The 22,362-nt window shown below is 38.1% G+C and overlaps 1 protein-coding gene across 1 annotated transcript in view; it reads left to right on the top strand.

Annotated features, from left to right (window-relative positions):
* Positions 1-22,362, top strand: part of LOC150085143 (BCAS3 microtubule associated cell migration factor-like) — a 345,830-nt gene that overhangs the window by 24,600 nt on the left and 298,868 nt on the right. Inside the window, exon 3 of the mRNA XM_090373846.1 lies at positions 15,833-15,893. Within this exon, the coding sequence (XP_090229972.1) occupies positions 15,833-15,893 (61 nt within the window). The remainder of the gene's footprint in view (positions 1-15,832; positions 15,894-22,362) is intronic.

Genomic DNA, 22,362 nt, shown 5'->3' with positions numbered 1-22,362 from the left:
TAAATGAACTGTTAACAATTCTTGAGTATTTGTTAAATATTCTTAGCAGTTAATTAATAATGTATATGAGGGGAGTTGAAAAGTTTCTAGCCTCTCATAGAAGGAATGCTGGAAGTTGTGAAGACCCATTTATTTTTCAACATAGTTTCCCCCATGTCAACATGTTTTCAGGCGTGATCCACTAGCCCTCATAACCTGCTCAAATAAAATTCAGAAGATTTTGATGGTTGTTGACTTTATCCATCACAGCATTGTCACTATCAGATTTCTGTCCTTTCAAGTTCTATTTGAGATTTGGAAATAGAAATTAGTCCGATGGAGCCAAATCCAATTAGTATGGCAGATTCAGTAATAGCTCAAACCCCCAGTCAATCAGTGTTGCCTGAGTCACAAATGTTGTGTGCAGTGATGCATTATCTTGATGCAAGATGACTCCTTTGGCCAATTTCCCATGCTTCTTGTGCTTTAATTCTTTGCAGAAATATCTCAGTATGTTTAAAATAATACTTGGCATTGACAGTGGTATCTATTTGAGGAAATTAACCATGGTTAATCCTTCTGCATCCTACAAGATAAATGCCATAACTTTTCCAGCTGACTTCTGCATGTAAAACTTTTTAGGAGGGGAAGAACAGAGATGCTTCCACTGTTTTGATTGTTGTTTTGTTTCATGTTTAAAGTGGTGCACCCATGTTTTGTTCATAGCAACATACTGCCCCAAAACTGAGCTTCATTAGATTCAAAATGCTGCACTGTCTCAGGATAACACCTCACTCTTTCCCACTTCTGATCTGCATTCAGAAGTGATTTAGGGATTCACCTCTAAGAAATGTTCATTCCTAATATTCACTGCAGTATTGTGAGCTCACGCATGGGAGATGTTGAATGTTGTCTCAATGTCATGAAATCTTGAGGTCATTGTCAGGTCATGAAGTCTTTCATGACCTGACAATGTTGTCTCAATGTCAGGTCATGAAAGGCATCAACATTTGCAGATGTCAATATGGAAATAGACATCACACTGTAGGGTGCATCTTCAACACTGTCTTATATACGCTTAAATTCTGCAATGCAGTTTTTGATCATAGTGTATGAAGGACTAGATTCCTATTCCCCTAATGTTTGCTGCATGTCTTTATCAATTTCTTTCACTCAAATTCCCTTTAAATGAAGGTACTCAGTGACTGCACAGTGCTTGAGTCTCTGAACTCGTCATTTTTATTTACTTTCCATACTTGAACACTTTCTGTAAAGGAAAAGCCTTGTATTGGGCTTAAACTCTCCTTGTACTATTTCTGCTGATATTGTGAATGAGTATATGTTAGTTGCAAAAATCTTACAAAAAACATTTTTTAGTTGATAGAGGAATTAGTGCAGCACTTTTTAAAAAAATATAAATGATATATAATATAAAGACAGTTTCTTCAGGATGTGTGTCTGGCAGCTTCTACAAGGGAAGCACCATTTATTTAGTTTTTTTTTTGTCTTTTTCCATCATGTGCCTTTTCTTGTTCTTGCTATTTTTTTTAATATTAGTATTAGAATGTACAAATGTTGCAAGAAAATGGACCAGTTTTTCATCTTCACCCATAGCCAAACCCTCTACCCCAGCCACCTTGGGTGTTCTTGTTTCCTCTACCAGTAAGAAAATATTTCTCCCTAATTTATTTTACTCATTTAGGCTTATGTGCCTCTATCAGAATTACACTCTGCCCTCCTCAAGGTTTCTAGTATCAGCATTTGTAGTGGCAAGTGATTCAAGGAAGCAAGACTTATACAGTATCACAAAAAAAAAAAAAAAAAAAAAATCCTACTCACCTTTTCTGTACATCCACTCTAACAGTTAATTGATTTATTGAAACTACTCACTTCCAATGCCAGATGGAAGTTTTGTTCCGGCAGTCAGTTACTCTCTGGATGAGAGTAACTGACTGCTGGAACAGAATCCTTACCCTTAGCAGCTTGTCTGCACTATTCAGGGCACCTCAAGTTGGTCTGTACATGCCCCTAGGTCTTTTTAATTCTCCACCTGGAGTGTAGTTCCTCAGTTGGTATGTTATTCTCAAATTATTGCTACCTACCCTTGCATTGATCAATGTCGGTACTCAGTTTGCCACTTTTTAGTCCATCTGCCTGATTTTTTAAGCTCTTGCTGCAGTAGTATTCCTTAATTCTCTGTTTAACCACTCTACCAACCATTGTGTCATCAATAAACCTAGATATTAAGCTTGACATACCTTTATCAGGGCCGACCGGGCTAGCCGGGTGGGTAAAGTGCTTGCCTGCCTGGCAACCCAAAGGTCGCGGGTTCGATTCCTGCCTCGGGCTGGATCAATGTACTGCAAAAACCTTGGGAGGTGCATTATGGCCACAGAAGCCTATGCGCCAACAAATACCAAAAAAAAAAAAAAAAAAAAAAACCTTTATCAGTACTATTATTAAATATTGAAAACTGTGAGGGGTCAGCACTAAACCCCGAGGAACTTCATTAATAACATTAGTCCAAATAGGGAAACATCCATTAATAACTATACCTATATGTACATAGCAGTAATTTGACCCTAATGCCACACTGCTTCAATTTGAAAAGCAGTGTTTCTTGCGGAAACATCAACAGTTTTAGCCAACCGGGCTAGCCGGGTGGGTAAAGTGCCTCTCTGGCAACCCAAAGGTCGCAGGTTCGATTTCTGCCTCGGGCTTGGATCAAAATACTGCAAAAATCTTGGGAGGTGCATTATGGCCACAGAAGCCTATGCGCCAACAACTACCAAAAAAAAAAAAAAATCAACAGTTTTACTGAAATCTAAGTATGTGATGTCAACATTATTTTTTGCATCCAATTCCTTTGATAATGTGTCACAAGAGCTAATCAGATTGGTCAGAAAAGAGGTCCCCTTAACAAATCCATGCTGTGAGTGTCATATAATTGCATTCCTGTCTAGATGATTCTGCATTATAAATAAATAAAGGAATAAATTTTCTGTTTATATTCCAGAATGACCACACGGTCAGAGGAGTTTACAAGATAGAGGGAATACAAGAAGCAGCACTGTATTTAGCAGTCACGGGCTTGAACCCCAGTCACTCAAGTCACGTGTACTTATGCATCCTCACACCTGACCATTCAGCTACAGTGGCTATTATTTCTTTAACCAACACCATTATTTTCCAAGAGATTTCAATCAAGCTTACAGGCCTGTAATTGCTCACTTTGCCCTTTGTTCTTCCCTTGTGAATTTGAGAGGCATTTTTACATCTCCAATCTGTAGGGCCTTTCCTTGAATCCAAGTATGTTCTCATGATTGTTGCCATTTGCTAGTCCAGTTGCCACGCTTTTCACTATATATATTCTAAGCTGTTCCTCTTAGAGATGATTAGTGTGTGTTACCCATCTGGTTGCCCTTCTTTGAACACTGCAATTTCTGTGTTCTTTTAGGTATAGCTTCCAGACGTGAATAGAATATTTGAAATTCAGTGTTATCATTGTCTCTTATACAGGAATGATAATATCCTGGTGTCTACTTTCACAGGTGTGATAAATCATTGATAGGATACCACGTTTTCTTGGTCCTCTGTTTACACAGCATAGTAAACTTTGTATTCAACTACCAAAACCCCTGCTTCTTTTCATCCTAAACCATCTTTAACCCCCACTCCCATCAGTCTGGAAGTTGCTGTTTTCTAGTAACTATATTTGTAAAAGGTACAAATAAGAATCATTTTGAAGCAACGTATCCCCATTCTGGTCATTAACTATCCTTCAGTTAATCAAAATCAGTAAACTCTAACAGTTTTCCCCAGAATTCCCTTATCAGTATCATTAACAATGATTAGAAACAAGAGTGTATCCTACTAATCCAGGAGAGATTCCTCTTCTTACACCAAAGAATGTCTGTTTCTGATAATCTGCTATCTTCTATGTTTAAACCCTGATGGCTAAATATGTATCCTTTAAAGAATATCCTTTATTCTAATTTTCTCCAGTTTATACAGTAACCCATTGGGGATTGTATATAAATTTTTAAATAAACAGTTCAATTAAGTTAATTACTCTTAAGTCATGAAATTAATGATGATTAGACTACAGCAAATTACATATTTAGGTTAAGTACTACTGTTACCATATAAGAGGAGGAGAAAAAAAAAATGATTAATAAATGGTTTAACCAAAATAAATTAAATTAATCTAGGAAATATGCCCTAGACTTAGCTATAATTAAATTAAGCAATGAAATCTAATTTTTTTCCCATTTCCTTTATGTGGTAACAGTAGTAGTAGTTACCTAAATACATAATGTACTCTAGTTGAAGCATTATTAATTTCACATGATTCAAGAGTGATTAATTTTATTGCATTTTTATTTGCTGGGTAAATATACCATATAAGTTTTCTTTTTCCTTCTCTAATTTGAAGTTATTAATTGCTATGGACAATCACAGTCTGTTAGTAATCTTTTCAATTTTCTTCCTTTGCCTCTTCTTCCCCCCTTCTCTTTGCTTTTTGTATGATTTTCAGTGTAGTTGGGCTTACCCTTTTTGTTTCCTTTATTACCTTGTTTTAAGTTAATGCTGAATATTAATTAGTTAATATTCTGCTAGTTTGGTCTGTTATAGGTTGTATAAGGACACCAGTAAATGCTTGACTATGTTTCAGCGTACACTATAGAAATATGACCTTATTGAGTGGTCAATAGATGCGGGTACTCTGCTGAAGAAATCACTCCTTTGATTTCCTTTATCCTTTCAATTATTTCTTCCAAAACATATGCAGCAGTATTGCACCAACTTTGCAGAAGGCTGAGAAGCTTTTCCCATGGTAAGAGTAGGCTTTCGTTGCTTAATTTAATTAATTTTTTTTTTTTTTTTCTATGAAAACCTCAAACATGAGAGTTATTAGAACCTATAGTACTGTGCATGGGTTGAAGGTTGAGGAGATGAACGAAAATACTTGTTGATATTAGACTTGAACTTCTACAGATTGTAATTTTCAGGAAATATGTATAAAGGAAGGTTGTTCCAGAAAATGGAAGTTGAATGAATAAATGAGCTAGCAGAAAAGTTGGGTCTGGTTGTGGCACATGTTCAGACTGCTTTGGAAGAGAGAGAGCAGCAATTATAGAAACCAGTTCAGAAGAATAGCCCATGGAAGTATCTATAAAAAAGGCATGCAGTAGAAATAGAATTTCTATGAGACAGAGAGTGGAGAGACTCTGCTAAAGATGAGTCATTAATTAACCTAACTACCCTCTTTTAAATGTAATCCAAAAGTCTGTGAAAGGTTTTCAGGGCATCACTCCAGATGTGGGAAAAATATTGCATAGTAGGGCACATTTGTGATTTGTACAGATTGAACATCTGTTTGGAATAAAAGTAAGGCCGAGAGTGAAAGAGAAAACTGGGGGTGATTGTGCAGACAGATATGAAGTTTTCTGAGCAGTGCAGATGGTCTGCAAGAGTAGCTCATGGTGTCTTGTCAATGATATACAGGAATTTTTCTAACAGGGATAAGAAGGTGATTATCTCCTTGTATAAGGCAGTGTGGTCAGGCCACATTTTGAGTACTGTATACAGGTCTGGAGGCCTCATTTTAAGAAGGATGTAGAGCTGTTGGAACGAGTACAGAGGAGGATAACAAGATTAGTGAATGGAACAAAGAGTTGCTCTTATGAAGAAAGGCTTAAGTTTTGCAAATTACAGTGTCTGGAGACTAGGCACCTGCGAGGTGATCTGATTGAGGTGTATAAAGCCTTGAATGGTTTGAGCATGCTCAATGCTGATGGGATTCATCCTCTTGCTCAGAATAATTACCTGAGAGGGCATAAATTCAAATTGAGGAAAGATGGTTGTAGGATAGATGTGTGGAAGTTTGCCTTTAGCCAGTGGGTGGTTGATTGCTGGAACGAACTTCTATCTGTCGTTGATGGTTGTAGGATAGATATGTGGAAGTTTGCCTTTAGCCAGTGGGTGGTTGATTGCTGGAACGAACTTCTATCTGTCGTTGTAGTTGATAGCTTAAATAGATTCAAGGTGGAACTTGACAAACATTTGGAGCGAGTGGATGGGTGAAATAAGGGTTTATTTATTTATTTATTTTTTGGCTGATACTATATAAGCTTGCTTTCTTGCATCATGTGCCTTTGCTAATGCTAATATGGCGGTGCTTTTTATGTGATTCACCCACATGTCTGGAAAATTAGTCTCTCACAATAATACATTTATATCTGGTTTCCTACTTCATGTTTCTGAATAAATTGCCATTATATTCATCACTCATTTGATGCGTAGTACACCTCCTCTCATATCATCCATAAATATAATAGTTTCCCACGTCACTCTTTTGAGTGGAGGAATTTTTAAAGTTTTCTTCAAGTAGATATATCTGGCAGAGGAAATAATTTTTCTGTGAGTTATTCTGGACTTTTAAGCTGCACAACAAGCAAAGGAGGATGTGAAATGCAGCATCCTCCATGACCAATCCAAGTCACGAAATCAGTGCAGAAGTAAAGGCATAGTCCATCCTATTCTTGATTCAGAGCGGTGTGGAAAAGCTGCAGAAATCAATCACTGTACTGTAAACATATCGCATTCCCATGCAAAAGGTGATAATATACCCGAAGAGGTATAGAATCTAGTGATTGAGTATTTCGCATCCCCTCCGAAATACACATGCGCAACTCAGCAGTCCATTCATCCAGTTGTCAATAAAATCCAGAAACTATGCCATTGGTACACACGAGAATTGCATCAAGAGATGATATCAGCCAACTTACGGAATTGCTAGTTCATGATGCTGAAATTCAGTCCTATGAAAATGTCATCAGCACAACATGGGCAGGCATTCTTGTAAGGACGGAGCCCTATCCCACTCACAACACTCCATCACCATGAGTCAAATAGTTACATGGACCAGGTGCACGGATGAAAAAGGCATATGTAACAGGTACATCAAATTCTTCTATGCTCAGAGCCATGGTGCCACATCACAACAACACCTCTAAGAATATTTTCATTTCAAGGTTGCATTCCCTAACAACTCCTGAACAAGTAGCTAATGTCCTCATTCAAGACCTCAATGTCAGTGTAGCAGTCACTAAGCTACCTACCAAGAGAAATAATTACACTTCATTCAAGTTATCTTGTGAAGCAACATCTGTCGAAGAAGTCAGTAACCCCTCTTCCTGGCCGATCAGTGTTATTGTCTGACTATTCTACCCAAGCTACAACATATAGGAGAAGAAACATCGCAGAGCCCACACCAGATGCCCAGCTAAATGGAAGCTGACTTGAGACTCGGGTTCAACAGTGGTTACACCTTTTATGCCATACCTAAAACAAGATAGTCGGTTCTACCATTGCAGTAGACAATGCCCCCATTTTATTCCATAGTACATATTCTCCAAACAAGCAAGACAAGCTATGCTGGCCGATCCTACCATGGATCACAATGAGGCTACAACCTTAAGTAGTTCTTCCTCAGGGCGCCTCCGTAGTCAGGTGGGAAGGAGCAGCAGTGCGCAGCACACGCTTCTTGATTAGACCGGGGTTCGAGCCCGTCACCACCAAATACGGAGGATGTGGAAAGGTCAAGGAATGACCACCGCATATCCCGGAGCAATATGGCCTTAGTTGCTAATGCTCCTAAAAAAAAAAAAACCAACAAACAGTTCTTCCTCACTCGAGGCGGGGCGCCTCCGTAGCCAGGTGAGCAGGAGCAGCAGTGCGTAGCACACGCTTCTTGATTAGACCGGGGTTCGAGTCCGTGACCACCAAATACGGAGGATGCGGAAAGGTCAGGGAATGACCACCGCATATCCCCGGAGCAATATGGCCTTAGTTGCTAATGCTCCTAAAAACCAAATAACAAACAAACAAACAAACCTTTTGATGCAAACCACAGTAGGCATTGAATAGAGGTGTACTAGAAATGGTAGGAGGCAGTTTACCAAGATCATTAATGCATGAGTTAGAAGAAGAGTAGGATGCTAGCAGATCAGCTTCACCTTAAGCTGAGATGGCAATAGAACCATCCAGTTTTGACAGAGGTGGGAATAGAGATAGGCAAAAGTTGTGTGGCCAATAGCTTTGGCAAGAGATCAGAATGGTTGACTACCATTTGGACAAGAAGCAAGTTTTCTACTCTTAGCCTGTTCAGAATGCAGTTTGGAATGATTAATAACTGCTTTACAATTGTTACGAACTTTCGTGTAGGCAGAACATGAACCTGGAGGTTTGGATGCAAACCAATTGCGATATGCAACATTATTGGAAAACCAATGTTTAGATAAAGGATGAGGTTTTAAGATGGATTGTGTAATAAAGAATTTCATTCCTACAAGAATAATTTCACTGACACAATATGAGCAAATGTTGACATCAGAAGATTTGAAACAGTAATCCAACCAAGGAAAAGAAGAAAAGAAATATCGCAGATCATCCCATTTTGCATCGTTGTAATGCTAAACAACACTAGGGTGGCAATGGTCAGAAGAGAAATGCTCCATTGGAGAAGAGACAATCACCAAGTTGTGATCTGAGATACCTAGAGGGCAAGTGGCTTCAACCATGTACTTTGAAGTTTTGTGTGTTAGGAAAAGATCAAGTGTGTTGAATGTGGTTAGGATTGGCTGGTGTTCTGATATGTAACTGAACAAGCTGTGTGAGGCCAGTAGGAATTGCAAAAGCTCCAGTATCTTGACCAGTTGAGGCATGTGACTAGAAAATGGAAGCCAGCTGTTGTTGCAAACATTAAAATCACCAAGGAACATTACCTCACTGTTAGGAAAGTTGGGATAGTGGCAACGGATGAATTTGGCAGAATTGAACAGAGAAATTTTAAGACAGAAAAGATCGAAAAGAGGAGATTCCAAACTACTGAGACTCTGACAGAGAATATCAGAGCAGCCTTATGCATAAGTACTACCTTTGAAGTGAAAGGAATCGCACAGTGAATAATTAGGACAATTAAAATTAGCAATGGTTGAATATTAGGGAGGATGCAGAGTTGCTAGAACGAGTACAGAGAAGGGGAACAAAGGGATATGAAGAAAGGCTTGACGTTCTGCAAATTGAAGCTTCTGGGGACTAGGCACCTGCGAGGTGATTTGATTGAGGTGTATAAGGTCTTGAATGGTTTGAGCAGGATCAATGCTGTTGGGATTCTTCCTCTTGCTCAGATTACAAACCTGAGGGGGCATAGATTCAAACTGAGGAAAGACAGTTGTAGAATAGACGTGTGTAAGTTTACCTTTAGCCAGCAGGTAGTTGATTGCTGGAACAAAATTCCATCTGTTGTTGTGGAAATTGATTGTTTTATTAAATTTAAGGCAGAACTAGACAAACATTTGGAATGAATGAATGAGTGAAATGGGAAGGGGTATTTTTTTTTTTTTTTTTTGGCTGATTCTGTATAAGCTTGCTTTCTTGCATCATGTGCCTCTACTAATGCTAATGCAACCAATAATTGGGATTCTGTCAGAAAAAATATGTTGGGTTGGGCAGAGTGTAGGTTTAAAATGGACATTATTGAGATTCGAACTGAGACTGTATATTTGTAATGTGAACATGGAAGTGTTTGGGAGATTTGGATCTTTTTGCAGATTTCTATTAGTCCGACTGGGCTAGCCAGGTGGGTAAAGTGCCTGTCTGGCAACCCAAAGGTCATGGGTTTTAATCCCGCCTCGGGCTTGGATCAGAGTAAAATGCAAAAACCTTTGGGAATTGCATTATGGCCACAGAAGCGATGCACCAAACTAACAAAAAACAGGGGGAAAAAAAAATTTTATTAGTTTGACTATTCATGACATATTCAATAGTAAGAAGAGGTTGGGAGGGCATTAGCAGAGGCATATGATGCAAGAATGGAAGCTTATACAGCATCAGTAAAAAAAAAAAAAAAAAAAAATAGAAACCCTTCCCATTTTACCCATCCATTTGCTCCAAATGTTTGGATCTCCAAAAGTCTAGTTCTGCCTTTATTTAAGCTGTCCTCTTCTATAATGCAGATGGAAGTTTGTTCCAGAAATCGACCACCTGCTGGCTAAAAGCAAATTTCTGCACATCTATTCTACAACTGTCTTTCCTCAATTTGAATTTATGTCCAATTAGGCGATTAATCTGGGCAAAAGGAAGAATTCCATCAGCATTGAGCTTGCTCAAACCATTCAAGGCGTTATATACCTCAATCAGATCACCTCGGATCGTCGAGGACATAACATGGTCTCAACAATTCCCCAGCATACACAGAACTCGGGCTCTCTCCAGTCATTGTCTGCCAGAGTAGAGACAGCAAGATTATACATTAGCTGATAAGGAAGACTCCTAGAGAGTTACCAATAGGTTTGGTCCATTGGACTGTCCAGCAGCCAGCCTGTGAACACCGTTTTAGAGCTGTACCCTCAAAATGTGAGGAAGGTTGGATCATGCCATTATATCCATCATAACCTCAAAAGACATCATGAATCATACTGCATGATGGAGACTAAACGTGGGTTGTACCACTTCAGGTCTCCCACGAGCAAAGTGGTGGTATTGCACCACTTTGCTCACTTATTTATTAAAATAAATAACCGGTTGATGAGAGTCACCTAGCATTGCCTGGTAACACAGAGGCGGCGGCAATACTCCATGTGGTGTGGACACCACACCTTGATCCCTGCTTACATTGGTTTGAACCTGAATGGTCATCTCCAGTATACTAGGTGCTGTATTTCAGGACTTGCTCATGGGTTTATACCCAGGGTTAGTAACTCCCTCCATTGTGAATGTGCAAGCAGAGGATTTAGTTGTCACAGAACTACTGGACTTCACTGATATTTGGTCCACTTGACTTGAGTATCACCTGAATATCAATTTGATCAGTGCTTTATATCCTCAAGTAGCAAGCCCTGCTTGACATAACTTAGAGCAGCATTTGCCAAACTGTGTTCCATGGAACACTAGTTTTCTGTGAGATGTGAACAGGTGTTCCTTAAAAAATCATAATTAACAATTAAAAATAAAATAAATAAATAAATTTTGCTTATTTGTAGCATACACCACTTTTGTATCATTATAATTTTTAACATATTTTTTTTTTTCACTTATTAATGTACTGGTATAGACTAATAATGAAATAGACCGCAGAACACTTCATTTTGCTTTTGCATAGTATGCGGAATGGTAATGACATCTACGAAAAAGTAGCATTGTAGTAATCTAATATGCCATTCGTATGCGAAATGGCGTGGAGTACACGGGTTGAAGGAGAGGGGGAAGCAAACTGATATCATAACTAAACTCACTTCATTTTATAATTTTTTTTTAATAATTATCAGTATTTCAAAATATTATTGAAATAAATAACCATGGATTTGTTGTCGAAAAAAGGAACTGTAAAACGAACACAATATTGTCACACTTCAAAGTGAGGATGAACAAACGCAGCCTTTTTTTGTTCCCAAAAAATCCGAAGTGAAAAAACAGGAACCAACTAATAAAAGACCAAAACTTGGTCTTTTATCGGTAGTTGATTGGTGGAACAGGCTTCCATCTTTTGTTGTATTAGCATTAGCATTAGCATTAGTAGAGGCATTTGATGCAAGAAAGCAAGCTTATGCAGCATCAGCCAAAAAAAAAAAAAAAAAAACCCACTTCCACTTCACCCCTCTGTTCGTTCAAAATACCTGTCCAGCTGAGCCTTAAACTTATTTAGGCTATCAACCTCCACCACAAGGGATGGAAGTCTGTTCCACCAACCAACCACCCGCTGGCTAAAGGCAAATTTCCGCACGTCTATCCTACATCTGTCTTTCCTCAATTTGAATTTATGCCCTCTCAGGTGATTTTTCTGAGCTAGAGGAAGAATCCCATCAGCATTGAGCATGCTTAAACCATTCAAGGCTTTATACACCTCTATCAGATCACCTCGCTGGTGCCTAGTCTCCAGACACTGTAATTTGCAAAACTTAAGCCTTTCTTCGTAAGAGCACCCCTTTGTTCCATTCACTAATCTTGTTGCCCTTCTCTGTACTCGTTCCAGCAGCTCTACATCCTTCTTGAAATGAGGCCTCCAGACCTGTATACAGTACTCTAGGTGTGGCCTGACCATTGCCTTGTACAATGGAATAATCACCTCCTTATCCCTGCTGGAAAAATTCCTGTATATCATTGACAATACTCCATGAGCTACTCTTGCAGCCCGTCTGCACTGCTCAGAGAACTTCATATCTGCCTGCACAATCACCCCCAAGTCCCTTTCATTCTCTACCACTGTCAGTGTAGTACCACAGAGTTGATACGTTGCTCTGGGGTTGCTGTTTCCCATGTGTAGTACTTTACATTTGTCAATGTTAAACTTCATTTGCCACCTCTCAGCCCATCTGCTCAACCTTTCCAGATCCTGTTGCAGCAGTGTAGTGTCAGTAGTGTCCTTGACAACCCTGCCAACCTTTGTATCGTCTGCAAACTTGGACATTAAGCTTGATATACCATCATCAATATCATTTATAAATACAGAAAACAATAATGGACCCAACACTGAGCCCTGAGGGACTCCACTAATAACATTAGTCCACGATGAGCAGTGTCCATTGATTACCACTCTTTGTCTTCTCCCACTCAACCACCCCTTTATCCATAGCAGCAATTTGCCTCCAATGTCACACTGCTCCAATTTGTGTAGCAGTCTTCCATGTGCAACAGTATCAAAAGCCTTTCTAAGATCCAAGTATATAATATCAAAGTTATTCCCTGCATCCAGTTCTTTTGTGACTGCATCATAGTATCCAATCAAGTTGGTCAGGCAAGACTTCCCCTTAACAAAACCATGCTGTGTCTGAGCTATAACTGAAGTCTTGTCTAAATGATCCTGCAGTGCTTCTTTAACCAGTGCCTCCATTAATTTTCCTGGAACAGAAGTTAAGCTCACAGGTCTATAGTTACTTGTGTCAGCCTTTGATCCTCCTTTGTGAATTGGGGTCACATTTGCACATTTCCAGTCTATGGGTACCTCCCCTGAGTCCAAGGAAGCTCTCATAATTATGGCTAAGGGTTTGCTTACTTCCCTTGCTGCCTCCTTTAATATAACTGGATAGATCCCATCCACCCCGGGTGCCTTTCTTGTGTTTATCTTCAACAGTTTCTCCTCCACTTTACTCCCAGTTATTTCAAGATTCTGTAGCTTACTGCTAGAGTTGAATACACCTCTGGCATTCCCCTTGCTGAATAACTCCTCATGTGTGAATGCCGATGCAAAATATTCATTTAGTTTGTTAGCTACCTGAGCAGGATCATCAACAGTTGACCCATCAATATCAAGTGGACCAATCTGATTCATCCCCTTCCTTCTAGAGTTTACATAAGTAAAGAACTCTTTGCTGTTTTTCTTTGCATCCCTTGCCAAGGATTTCTCGTAATCTGCCTTCGCCTGCCTAACCTCCTTTGTAACTTGGTTGCATATCAACTTGTATCTATCATAGGCTTCTGTGTCATGTGTTAATTTGTAAGTATCCCATGCATTTTTCTTCTCTGCCATATGCCTCATTAGTTCATCTGACATCCATTTTGGCCTAAACCTTGAACAATATTTCTTAGTTGGTATGTAAAGCCTAGTAGCTTCCACGATACGTTCTTTGAATGCTTCCCATTTTGAATTTGCTGTTGGTAACATCATCAGTTGGTCCCACTGTATAGAATTTAAATACTGTTTCAGTCCATCGTAGTCGCCTTTACGGAAGCAATAACCCTTCCCTTTACCCCTAATGGTAGTTACCTCTTTCAGTAAATCCCACTTCAGCACACTGTGATCACTACTACCTAGTGGTTCATTTATCTGCAGATTCTTAATGCATGAAGAATCACTGCTGATAATCAAATCAAGAGTATTACTCCCTCTAGTTGCCTCCTGAACATGCTGATGTAGAAAACAATCATCCAATAAATCCACAAAAGCCCTGCTAGTGTGTGAGTAACCAGCCCCCAAATTCCAGTCAATATCTGGGAAATTAAAATCTCCCATTATAAGACTCTCTGATTTACTAGCCCACTCTATTTCCCTGTACAGTTCCTTATTATACTCATCAGAGTCATTAGGCCTATAGCACACTCCTACTCTCAATTTTGATCTCCCAATGCTTATGTCACACCAAACTGACTCAACACTGCACTGTCCAGCGATGTCGACTGGCTTCACTTCCTTGGTTTTTATGTGTTTCTTAACTGATAGCATAACCCCTCCCCCCTTCCTATCCTGTCTATCCTTTCTGTAGACGTACTCTCCAAATTCCAGTTCTGCATCCCTTATATCTGTGTGACACCACGTCTCTGATATCCCAACAATAACTGCCTTTGATGTTTTGAGCAATACCTCAAATTCATCAAATATGACAAGTATAATGTGTTAAAATGTGTATAAGACACACAGATATGCTTTTAACCAATAATGTTCATGATGTTGATTTCAAACAATAGTGCCAAAATAAAAAAATATTTTTTTGTTAATGGTATTGCTATACCACAATATTTAAATCATGCAATGGTTAGTCTAATCATATAATAGCAATGAAATTTATTTTTTTTAAATTTTTAATATATTACTTAATATTCATTGTGAATATTGATTGTGAATCATATTCATTGTGAATAAATAAACACTGACAAATGCACATGTGACACTGACAAATGTGAAAGCTAATAGCCTAAATAAATTTAAGGCTGAGCTGGACAGGCATTTGGAACGAATGGAGGGATGAAATGGGAGGTGTTTTTTTTTTTTTTTTGGCTGATGCTGCATAAGCTTGCTTTCTTGTATCGTATGCCTCTACTAATACTAATGCTAAAAACAAAAGTATGATGACAGTTATTTGAATTTCGGCTTTACATATGTTGGAAATAAAGATGCTCCTGATGCACAGTGCATCATATGTAATAAAATATTAGCAAACAGTTCTTTGGCTATCGCTAAACTTGTGTTTCATAAGTGTTCGGTAAATGTATTGTGAGGTGAAAAGTGTTCCGTGACTAAAAAAGTTTGGGAAACGCCGACTTAAGAGAATGTCTGTGACAGCCTCAAGGACTGCCCAGAGGATAAAAATGTTCCAGAGCTAGACTGGTTCCAGTTTTTCCAGCACATTAGACTAAAATTTAAAAAAATTTTAAAAATTTAAAAAAATTTTAGTCTCATGTGCATTTGTCAGTGTTTATTTATTCACAATGAATATGATTCACAATCAATATTCACAATGAATATTAAGTAATATATTAAAAATTTAAAAAAAATAAATTTCATTGCTATTATATGATTAGACTAACCATTGCATGATTTAAATATTGTGGTATAGCAATACCATTAACAAAAAAATATTTTTTTATTTTGGCACTGTTGTTTGAAATCAACATCATGAACATTATTGGTTAAAAGCATATCTGTGTGTCTTATACACATTGACCTTACTATATTGATAAAATATATATATACCATAATTAACACATTATACTTGTCATATTTATGTGGAGGTATAGTAACTTTATATCTGCTTTTGTAGCATTTTAAATGGTTTTAACTCTGTTCCATAGCGAAAATGTTACACAAAATTTAATGTTTTTTAAAACAGTTTTCAGTTATATGGGCAATATATATAACTGAAGTCTCAAGTATATTAAAAGACCTGTGATGATGAACACTTGGCATCTTTTGTTGCTTTTTTCCATTATGCATGTTGGAGAATGATTAAATATAATTTTAAAATATATGAATAATTTATATTATGTATATTTTTGAAATGCTTTAATTTTTTAGTAAATTACTTGATTCATTTTGATAAAAGTGTTTAAAATGCCAAACACATGTCTTTTTAAGGGAAAGCAGGATGATAAAGAAGCGGTTTTATGGGTGAAGTTCGAATATGCTGATATTAATGGTGAGTTTAAATATATTTTATAAATTTAATGCTAATCACTAACATAAAAATGTTGTATGTTGTGTGCTGGTTGCAGAATGTAGTGTTTTGCACCAAGGTTTATAACCAAAAAATTTTCCTTCATATGGGATGAGAGGCAGGAGGTCAAAATACCTCCCAAACTGCATATTTTATTTATTTTTTGCTTTGCCTGTTTTTTTTCAAGTTGTTGTAATCGAGCCAAATGTAGCTGTTGATGTGGTATTTTCAAAATTGAATTTTCTGGCTATGTTATATAATTTAAAGTATTTTTCACCAACAAAATAAAATGAAAGCCAAAATTTTGATAACTTTATAATTAAGCTTACAATAAACTACTATTTACAGTGGATATAAAACAAATAAAATATCATAAAATACAATAAAATATACCAGGTTAAAAGCAATAAAATATCTGAAGCTTTTGAAGGCTCTGCCTTCTTTCTCACTGTACACTTTTTTACTTTACGCTTTTTTACTTTACAGTGCAACTTTAAATACCTGCAGGTTCACGGCATATGTCACGTGATTCGATGGCATGTGCACTGTTCTTGTGCAAGTGGCTCAAGAGCTTGCAGATTAGTTCCATTGAGAACAATATTAATAGAGACAGGGGTATGTGTATTCATCCCCTCTTTGAGGCAGTGATCCTTAGAGGGGATGAACGATTCCACCTGATGTGCTCCCGAGCCACATCCGGTTCCGACACACACGAGAACAGTGCACGTGCCATCGAATCACGTGACATATGCCGTGAACCTACGGGTATTTAAAGTTGCACTGTAAAGTAAAAAAGCGTACTGTTGAGAAAGAAGGTGGAGCCTTCGAAAGCTTCAGATATTTTATCGCTTTTAACCTGGTATATTTTATTGTATTTTATGATATTTTATTTGTTTTATATCCACTGTAAATAGTAGTTTATTGTAAGCTTAATTATAAAGTTATCAAAATTTTGGCTTTCGTTTTATTTTGTCATTTCAACATACGGTTGGTGAAAAATACTTAAAATTATATCATGAATATACCCAACCCCAGAGGCCTATTTGGAGAATTTCTGGCTATGTGTTTAATTATACAAATTTTAAAACTAAGAATAAGGGAGGTGAGGTAGCAGGGAAAAGTGGAAGAGAGGTGACTGTACAGAATGGTTAAGAATCCCTGCACCAACCTTTTGGAGCAGTTCTCTTTGTTTCCATTAGTATTAGTTACACTGTTGCATCTATACTGTTTATCAGATTTTCTTTCTCCTTACATTATGAAGGTTTCAATTTATAAATGTTAAAAGGTCACTAACTTTCACAACAGGTTACTAACTAACTAACTAAGTGCCATCTGTTGTAGAAGTTGATAGCTTAAATAAATTCAAGGAAGAACTGGACAAACTTTTGGAGCAAATGGATAGGTGAAATGGGAATTTTTTATTATTTTTTATTTTTTGGTTTATGCTGTATAAGCTTGCTTTCTTGCATGATATGCCACTACTAATGCTAATAAAAGTGAAATTAAATTTACTTTTAAGCAGTGAAGTATATTACTTTTATATTTAAGCAAACAAAACAATATCTATCTTGTCCATCTATCATGGGCCCTGGGTGCCAACCGTTTCCATGGCCAAGCTATTTTCTGAGCTCTATAAAGCGATTTAAAATGTTCTTTTAAAGGAATCACTCTTCTCTTTAAGTTTTCCGTTAGTTTCTCTTAAGTTCTTTAGAAAAGCACAATAGACTTCATCTTACAAGTTGTAAGTTAAGTCAGGAAAGAAAAGCACCTTTCCTTTTATTTTTATTAGAGTTACTAACCCAACTAACCTAACAACCATTTGGCCACTCATGGCATTACTCCTGCCTCCCCGTGGCGGGTCGGGAACCTGAGTTGGAAAACCAACCCTCGGGGCCAGAAGGAGTACAAAATGGACAAAGCAACCTTTCCTCCACTTGATCAGTCAAGATCACCTACTGATAAAGACCAACCCAATCATGACTCCTATCAAAATAAAAGACAAAAAACAGATCTATGTCAACAAGATCATCCAGCCTTTCTCTTTATTCATTCTATATAAGATTTTCCTGTGAGCACATTATTCCCAATTCTAATCCAGAAATGCTGCAGGATCACCAAAGATGGTAAAGTGATTACAGTCTGGAGATCTGCTGGAAGAAACAATGAAGCCAAAACACTCAGAAATATTATTGAAACTGACTACCCGTTAAATCCTGTGAAAATAACACAGGACCTTATTAACATCTCAGAGGATGAAATTGTGCAAGAATTGACAGATCAAAGTAATACACGCAAAAAGAATATTAATCCGGAAAGATGGAGAATTAAAGCCAACACAGAACATAATACTGACCTTTAGTATCCCAAATTTACCAACAGTGGTTAACAATGGTTACCAACAATTGTCTGACAAATTTGATAGGATATTATGATGTGGTTACAAAGGAACTGGATGCAAAAAATAATTTTGATATCATATATTTGGATTTCAGGAAAGCTTTTGACACTGTTGCGCATGGAAGACTATTGTACAAATTGGAGCAGAATGGTATTAAGGGTAAGTTGCTACAATGGATAAAAGGATGATTGAGTGGGAGAAGACAGAGGGTAGTAATTAATGGGTGCTGCTCTTCGTGGACTAATGTTATTAGTGGAGTCCCACAGGGTTCGGTGTTGGGTCCACTGTTGTTTTGTATATTTATCAATGATACTGATGAAGGTATATCAGGCTTAGTGTCGAAGTTTGCAGATGATACAAAGGTTGGCAGTGTTGTTAATGACAGCAGTGGCAGTGTGCTACTGCAACAGGATCTAGATAATTTGGGCAGATGGGCTAAGAAATGGCAACTGAAGTTGAACCTTGACAAATGCAAAGTACTGCATATGGGTAGATGTAACCCCAGAGAAATGTACCAACTATGTGGTACTACATTTAAGGTGGTAGAAAATGAAAAAGACCTGGGAGTAATTGTGCAGTCAGAAGTTTTCTGAGCAATGCAGACAGGCTGCCAAGGCAGGTCATGGGGGTTTTGTCAATGATGTATAGGAATTTTGATAGCAGGGAGAAGGAGGTGATTGTCCCTCTCTATAAGGCAATGGTCAGACCGCGCCTTGAGTACTGAGTACAGGTCTGGAGGCCTCATTTTAGGAAGGATGTAGATTTACTTGAGCGTGTACAGAGAAGGGCAACAAGATTGATGAGGGGAATGAAGGGATCCTCTTACCAAGAGAAGCTTAAGTTCTGCAAATTGCAGTGGCTGGAGACTAGGCACCTGCGCGGTGATCTGATTGAGGTGTATAAGGCCTTGATTGGGTTGAGCATGCTGAATTCTGATGGGATCCTTCCACTTTTTTAGATTATGAACCTAAGGGGGCATAAATTCAAATTAAGAAAAGACAGATGTAGAATAGATGTGCGGAAATTTGCCTTTAGCCAGCGGGTGGTTAATTGCTGGAACAAACTTCCATCTGTCATTGTGGAAGTTGATAGGTTAAATAAATTTAAGGAGGAACTGGACAGGCATTTGGAGGGAATGATGTGATTTTTTTTTTTTTGGCTGATGCTGCATAAACTCATACACTTGCTTTTTTGCATCACATGTAACAACTACTACTATCCCATCAGGTGTTATAAGTGCCAGAAATATGGACACTCCCAGGTAGCATGCCGTGGCACTATGATTTGCCCAAACTGTGGTTCAACAGAACACACTCAAGCTGATTGTACTGTAACCACCTTCACCTGTCCCAATTGCAAAGTTAACCATCCGGCATATTCAAAAAATTGTGAAATGTGGAAAGTGGGGAAAGAAATACAAAATTACAAAATAGAAAACAAAGTAACGTATCAAGAAGCCAAAAAGCATATTATGCAGTTTATGCTGAAACTCACGTATGCACAAGTAATCCAACATAGTCATTCTATTGCTACTCAAACTGACATTACAGTCCCTCCAAATGTTTCTTTTGCGGATTGTGCCAGGTACCACAACCTGCCAAACACAAGCAGCTGGAACAAAGAAGTAATACTCCAATTTCTTTTCTGCCCAACATGCCTGAAACTACGAAAAAAGCAGACAAAGCAGTACCAACAGATCATTCTCTGACCAAGGAACAATTCCCTACACATATGGATGTTGACAACAAATCCCTACACATATGGATGTTTTTTTGCTTCCGTAAAGGCGAGTACAGTGGTCTCCGACAGTTTTTAAATTCTGTACAGTGGGATCAACTGACGATGTTACCAACAGTAAATTCTACGTTGGAAGCATTCAAGGAATTAATCGTGGAAGCTACTAAAAGTTTCATACCTATTAAGAAATATTGTTCAAGGTGTAGGCCTAAATGGTTGTCAAATGAACTAATGAGACTCGTAACAGAGAAGAAAAATGCATGGGATGCATATAAATTATCAAGCGACTCAGAAGCCTATGTCAGATATAAGTTAATCTGTAATCAGGTCACAAAGGAGGTTCGGCAGGCGAAGGCAGATTACGAGAAATCCTTGGCAAAAGATGCTAAGAAAAACAGCAAGGATTTCTTTACTTATATAAACTCTAAAAGGAAGGGGATGAATCTGATTGGTCCACTTGACATCGATGGTTCGACTGTTGATGATCCTGCTCATATAGCAAACAAACTGAATGAGTATTTTGCATCTACATTCACACGTGAGGAATTATTAAGGTTTGAAAATGGCAGAAGGTTATCAAATTGTAGCAGGGTGCTTAATGATCTTGTAATAACTGAGAGCAAAGTGGAAGAGAAATTGTTGAAGTTAAATGTAAGAAAAGCACCTGGGGTGGATGGGATCTATCCAGTTATATTAAAGGAAGCGGCAAGGCAACTAAGCAAACCCTTAGCCATAATTATGAGAGCATCCTTGGACTCGGGGGAGGTTCCCACGGACTGGAGATGTGCAAATGTATCCCCAATTCACAAAGGGGGATCGAAGGGTGGCACGAGTAATTACAGACCAGTTAGTTTAACTTCTGTTCCGGGTCAAATAATGGAGTAGCTGGTTAAAGATGCATTGCAGGATCATCTAGACAAGACTGCAGCAATAATTCAGACACAGCATGGGTTTGTTAAGGGAAAATCTTGTCTGACAAATTTGATAGGATATTATGATGTGGTTACAAAGGAACTGGATGCAAAAAAACAATTTTGATATCATATATTTGGATTTCAGGAAAGCTTTTGACACTGTTGCGCATGGAAGACTATTGTACAAATTGGAGCAGAATGGTATTAAGGGTAAATTGCTACAATGGATAAAAGGATGGTTAAGTGCGAGAAGACAGAGGGTGGTAATCAATGGGTGCTGCTCTTCTTGGACTAATGTTATTAGTGGAGTCCCACAGGGTTCGGTGTTAGGTCCACTGTTGTTTTGTATATTTATCAATGATATTGATGAAGGTATATCAGGCTTAATGTCGAAGTTTGCAGATGATAACAAAGGTTGGCAGGGTGTTAATGACAGTAATGGCAGTGTGCTACTGCAACAGGATCTAGATAATTTGGGCAGATGGGCTAAGAAGTGGCAACTGAAGTTTAACCTTGACAAATGCAAAGTACTGCATATGGGTAGAAATAACCCCAGAGAAACGTACCAACTGTGTGGTACTACACTTAAGGTGGTAGAAAATGAAAAAAGACCTGGGAGTAATTGTGCAGTCAGATATGAAGTTCTCTGAGCAATGCAGACAGGCTGCCAGGGCAGGTCATGGGGTTTTGTCAATGATATATAGGAATTTTGCTAGCAGGGAAAAGGAGGTGATTATCCCTCTGTATAAGGCAATGGTCAGGCCACGCCTTGAGTACTGCTTACATTTTAGGAAGGATGTAGGTTTACTTGAGCGGGTACAGAGAAGGGCAACAAGATTGGTGAGGAGAATGAAGGGATTCTCTTACCAAGAGAGGCTTAAGTTCTGCAAATTGCAGTGGCTGGAGACTAGGCACCTGCGCGGTGATCTGATTGAGGTATATAAGGCCTTGAATGGATTGAGCACGCTGAATTCTGATGGGATCCTTCCACTTGTTCAGATTACGAACCTAAGGGGGCATAAATTCAAATTAAGAAAAGACAGATGTAGAATAGATGTGCAGAAATTTGCCTTTAGCCAGCGGGTGGTTAATTGCTGGAACAAACTTCCATCTGTCGTTGTGGAAGTTGATAGCTTGAATAAATTTAAGGAGGAACTGGACAGGCATTTGGAGGGAATGGTGTGATTTTTTTTTTTTTTTTGGCTGATGCTGCATAAGCTCATACATTTGCTTTCTTGCATCACATGCCACCACTACTACTACTACTACTACTACAAAACTGACCCAGAAGAACTATATTAGAACTTCATACAGAAGAACACATGGATACAGAGCGACCGGTTTTCCCCAAAAAAGACAGAAATAAAACAAATTGTTACAAACAAACAGCTCCAAAAAAACA

Source organism: Mastigoproctus giganteus, chromosome 5, assembly GCF_048544385.1.
Source record: "Mastigoproctus giganteus isolate SK-2022 chromosome 5, ASM4854438v1, whole genome shotgun sequence".
Taxonomy (NCBI): domain Eukaryota; kingdom Metazoa; phylum Arthropoda; class Arachnida; order Uropygi; family Thelyphonidae; genus Mastigoproctus; species Mastigoproctus giganteus.
Note: the sequence above shows the minus strand (reverse complement) of the source record. Positions and strands in the feature narration are given on the sequence as shown.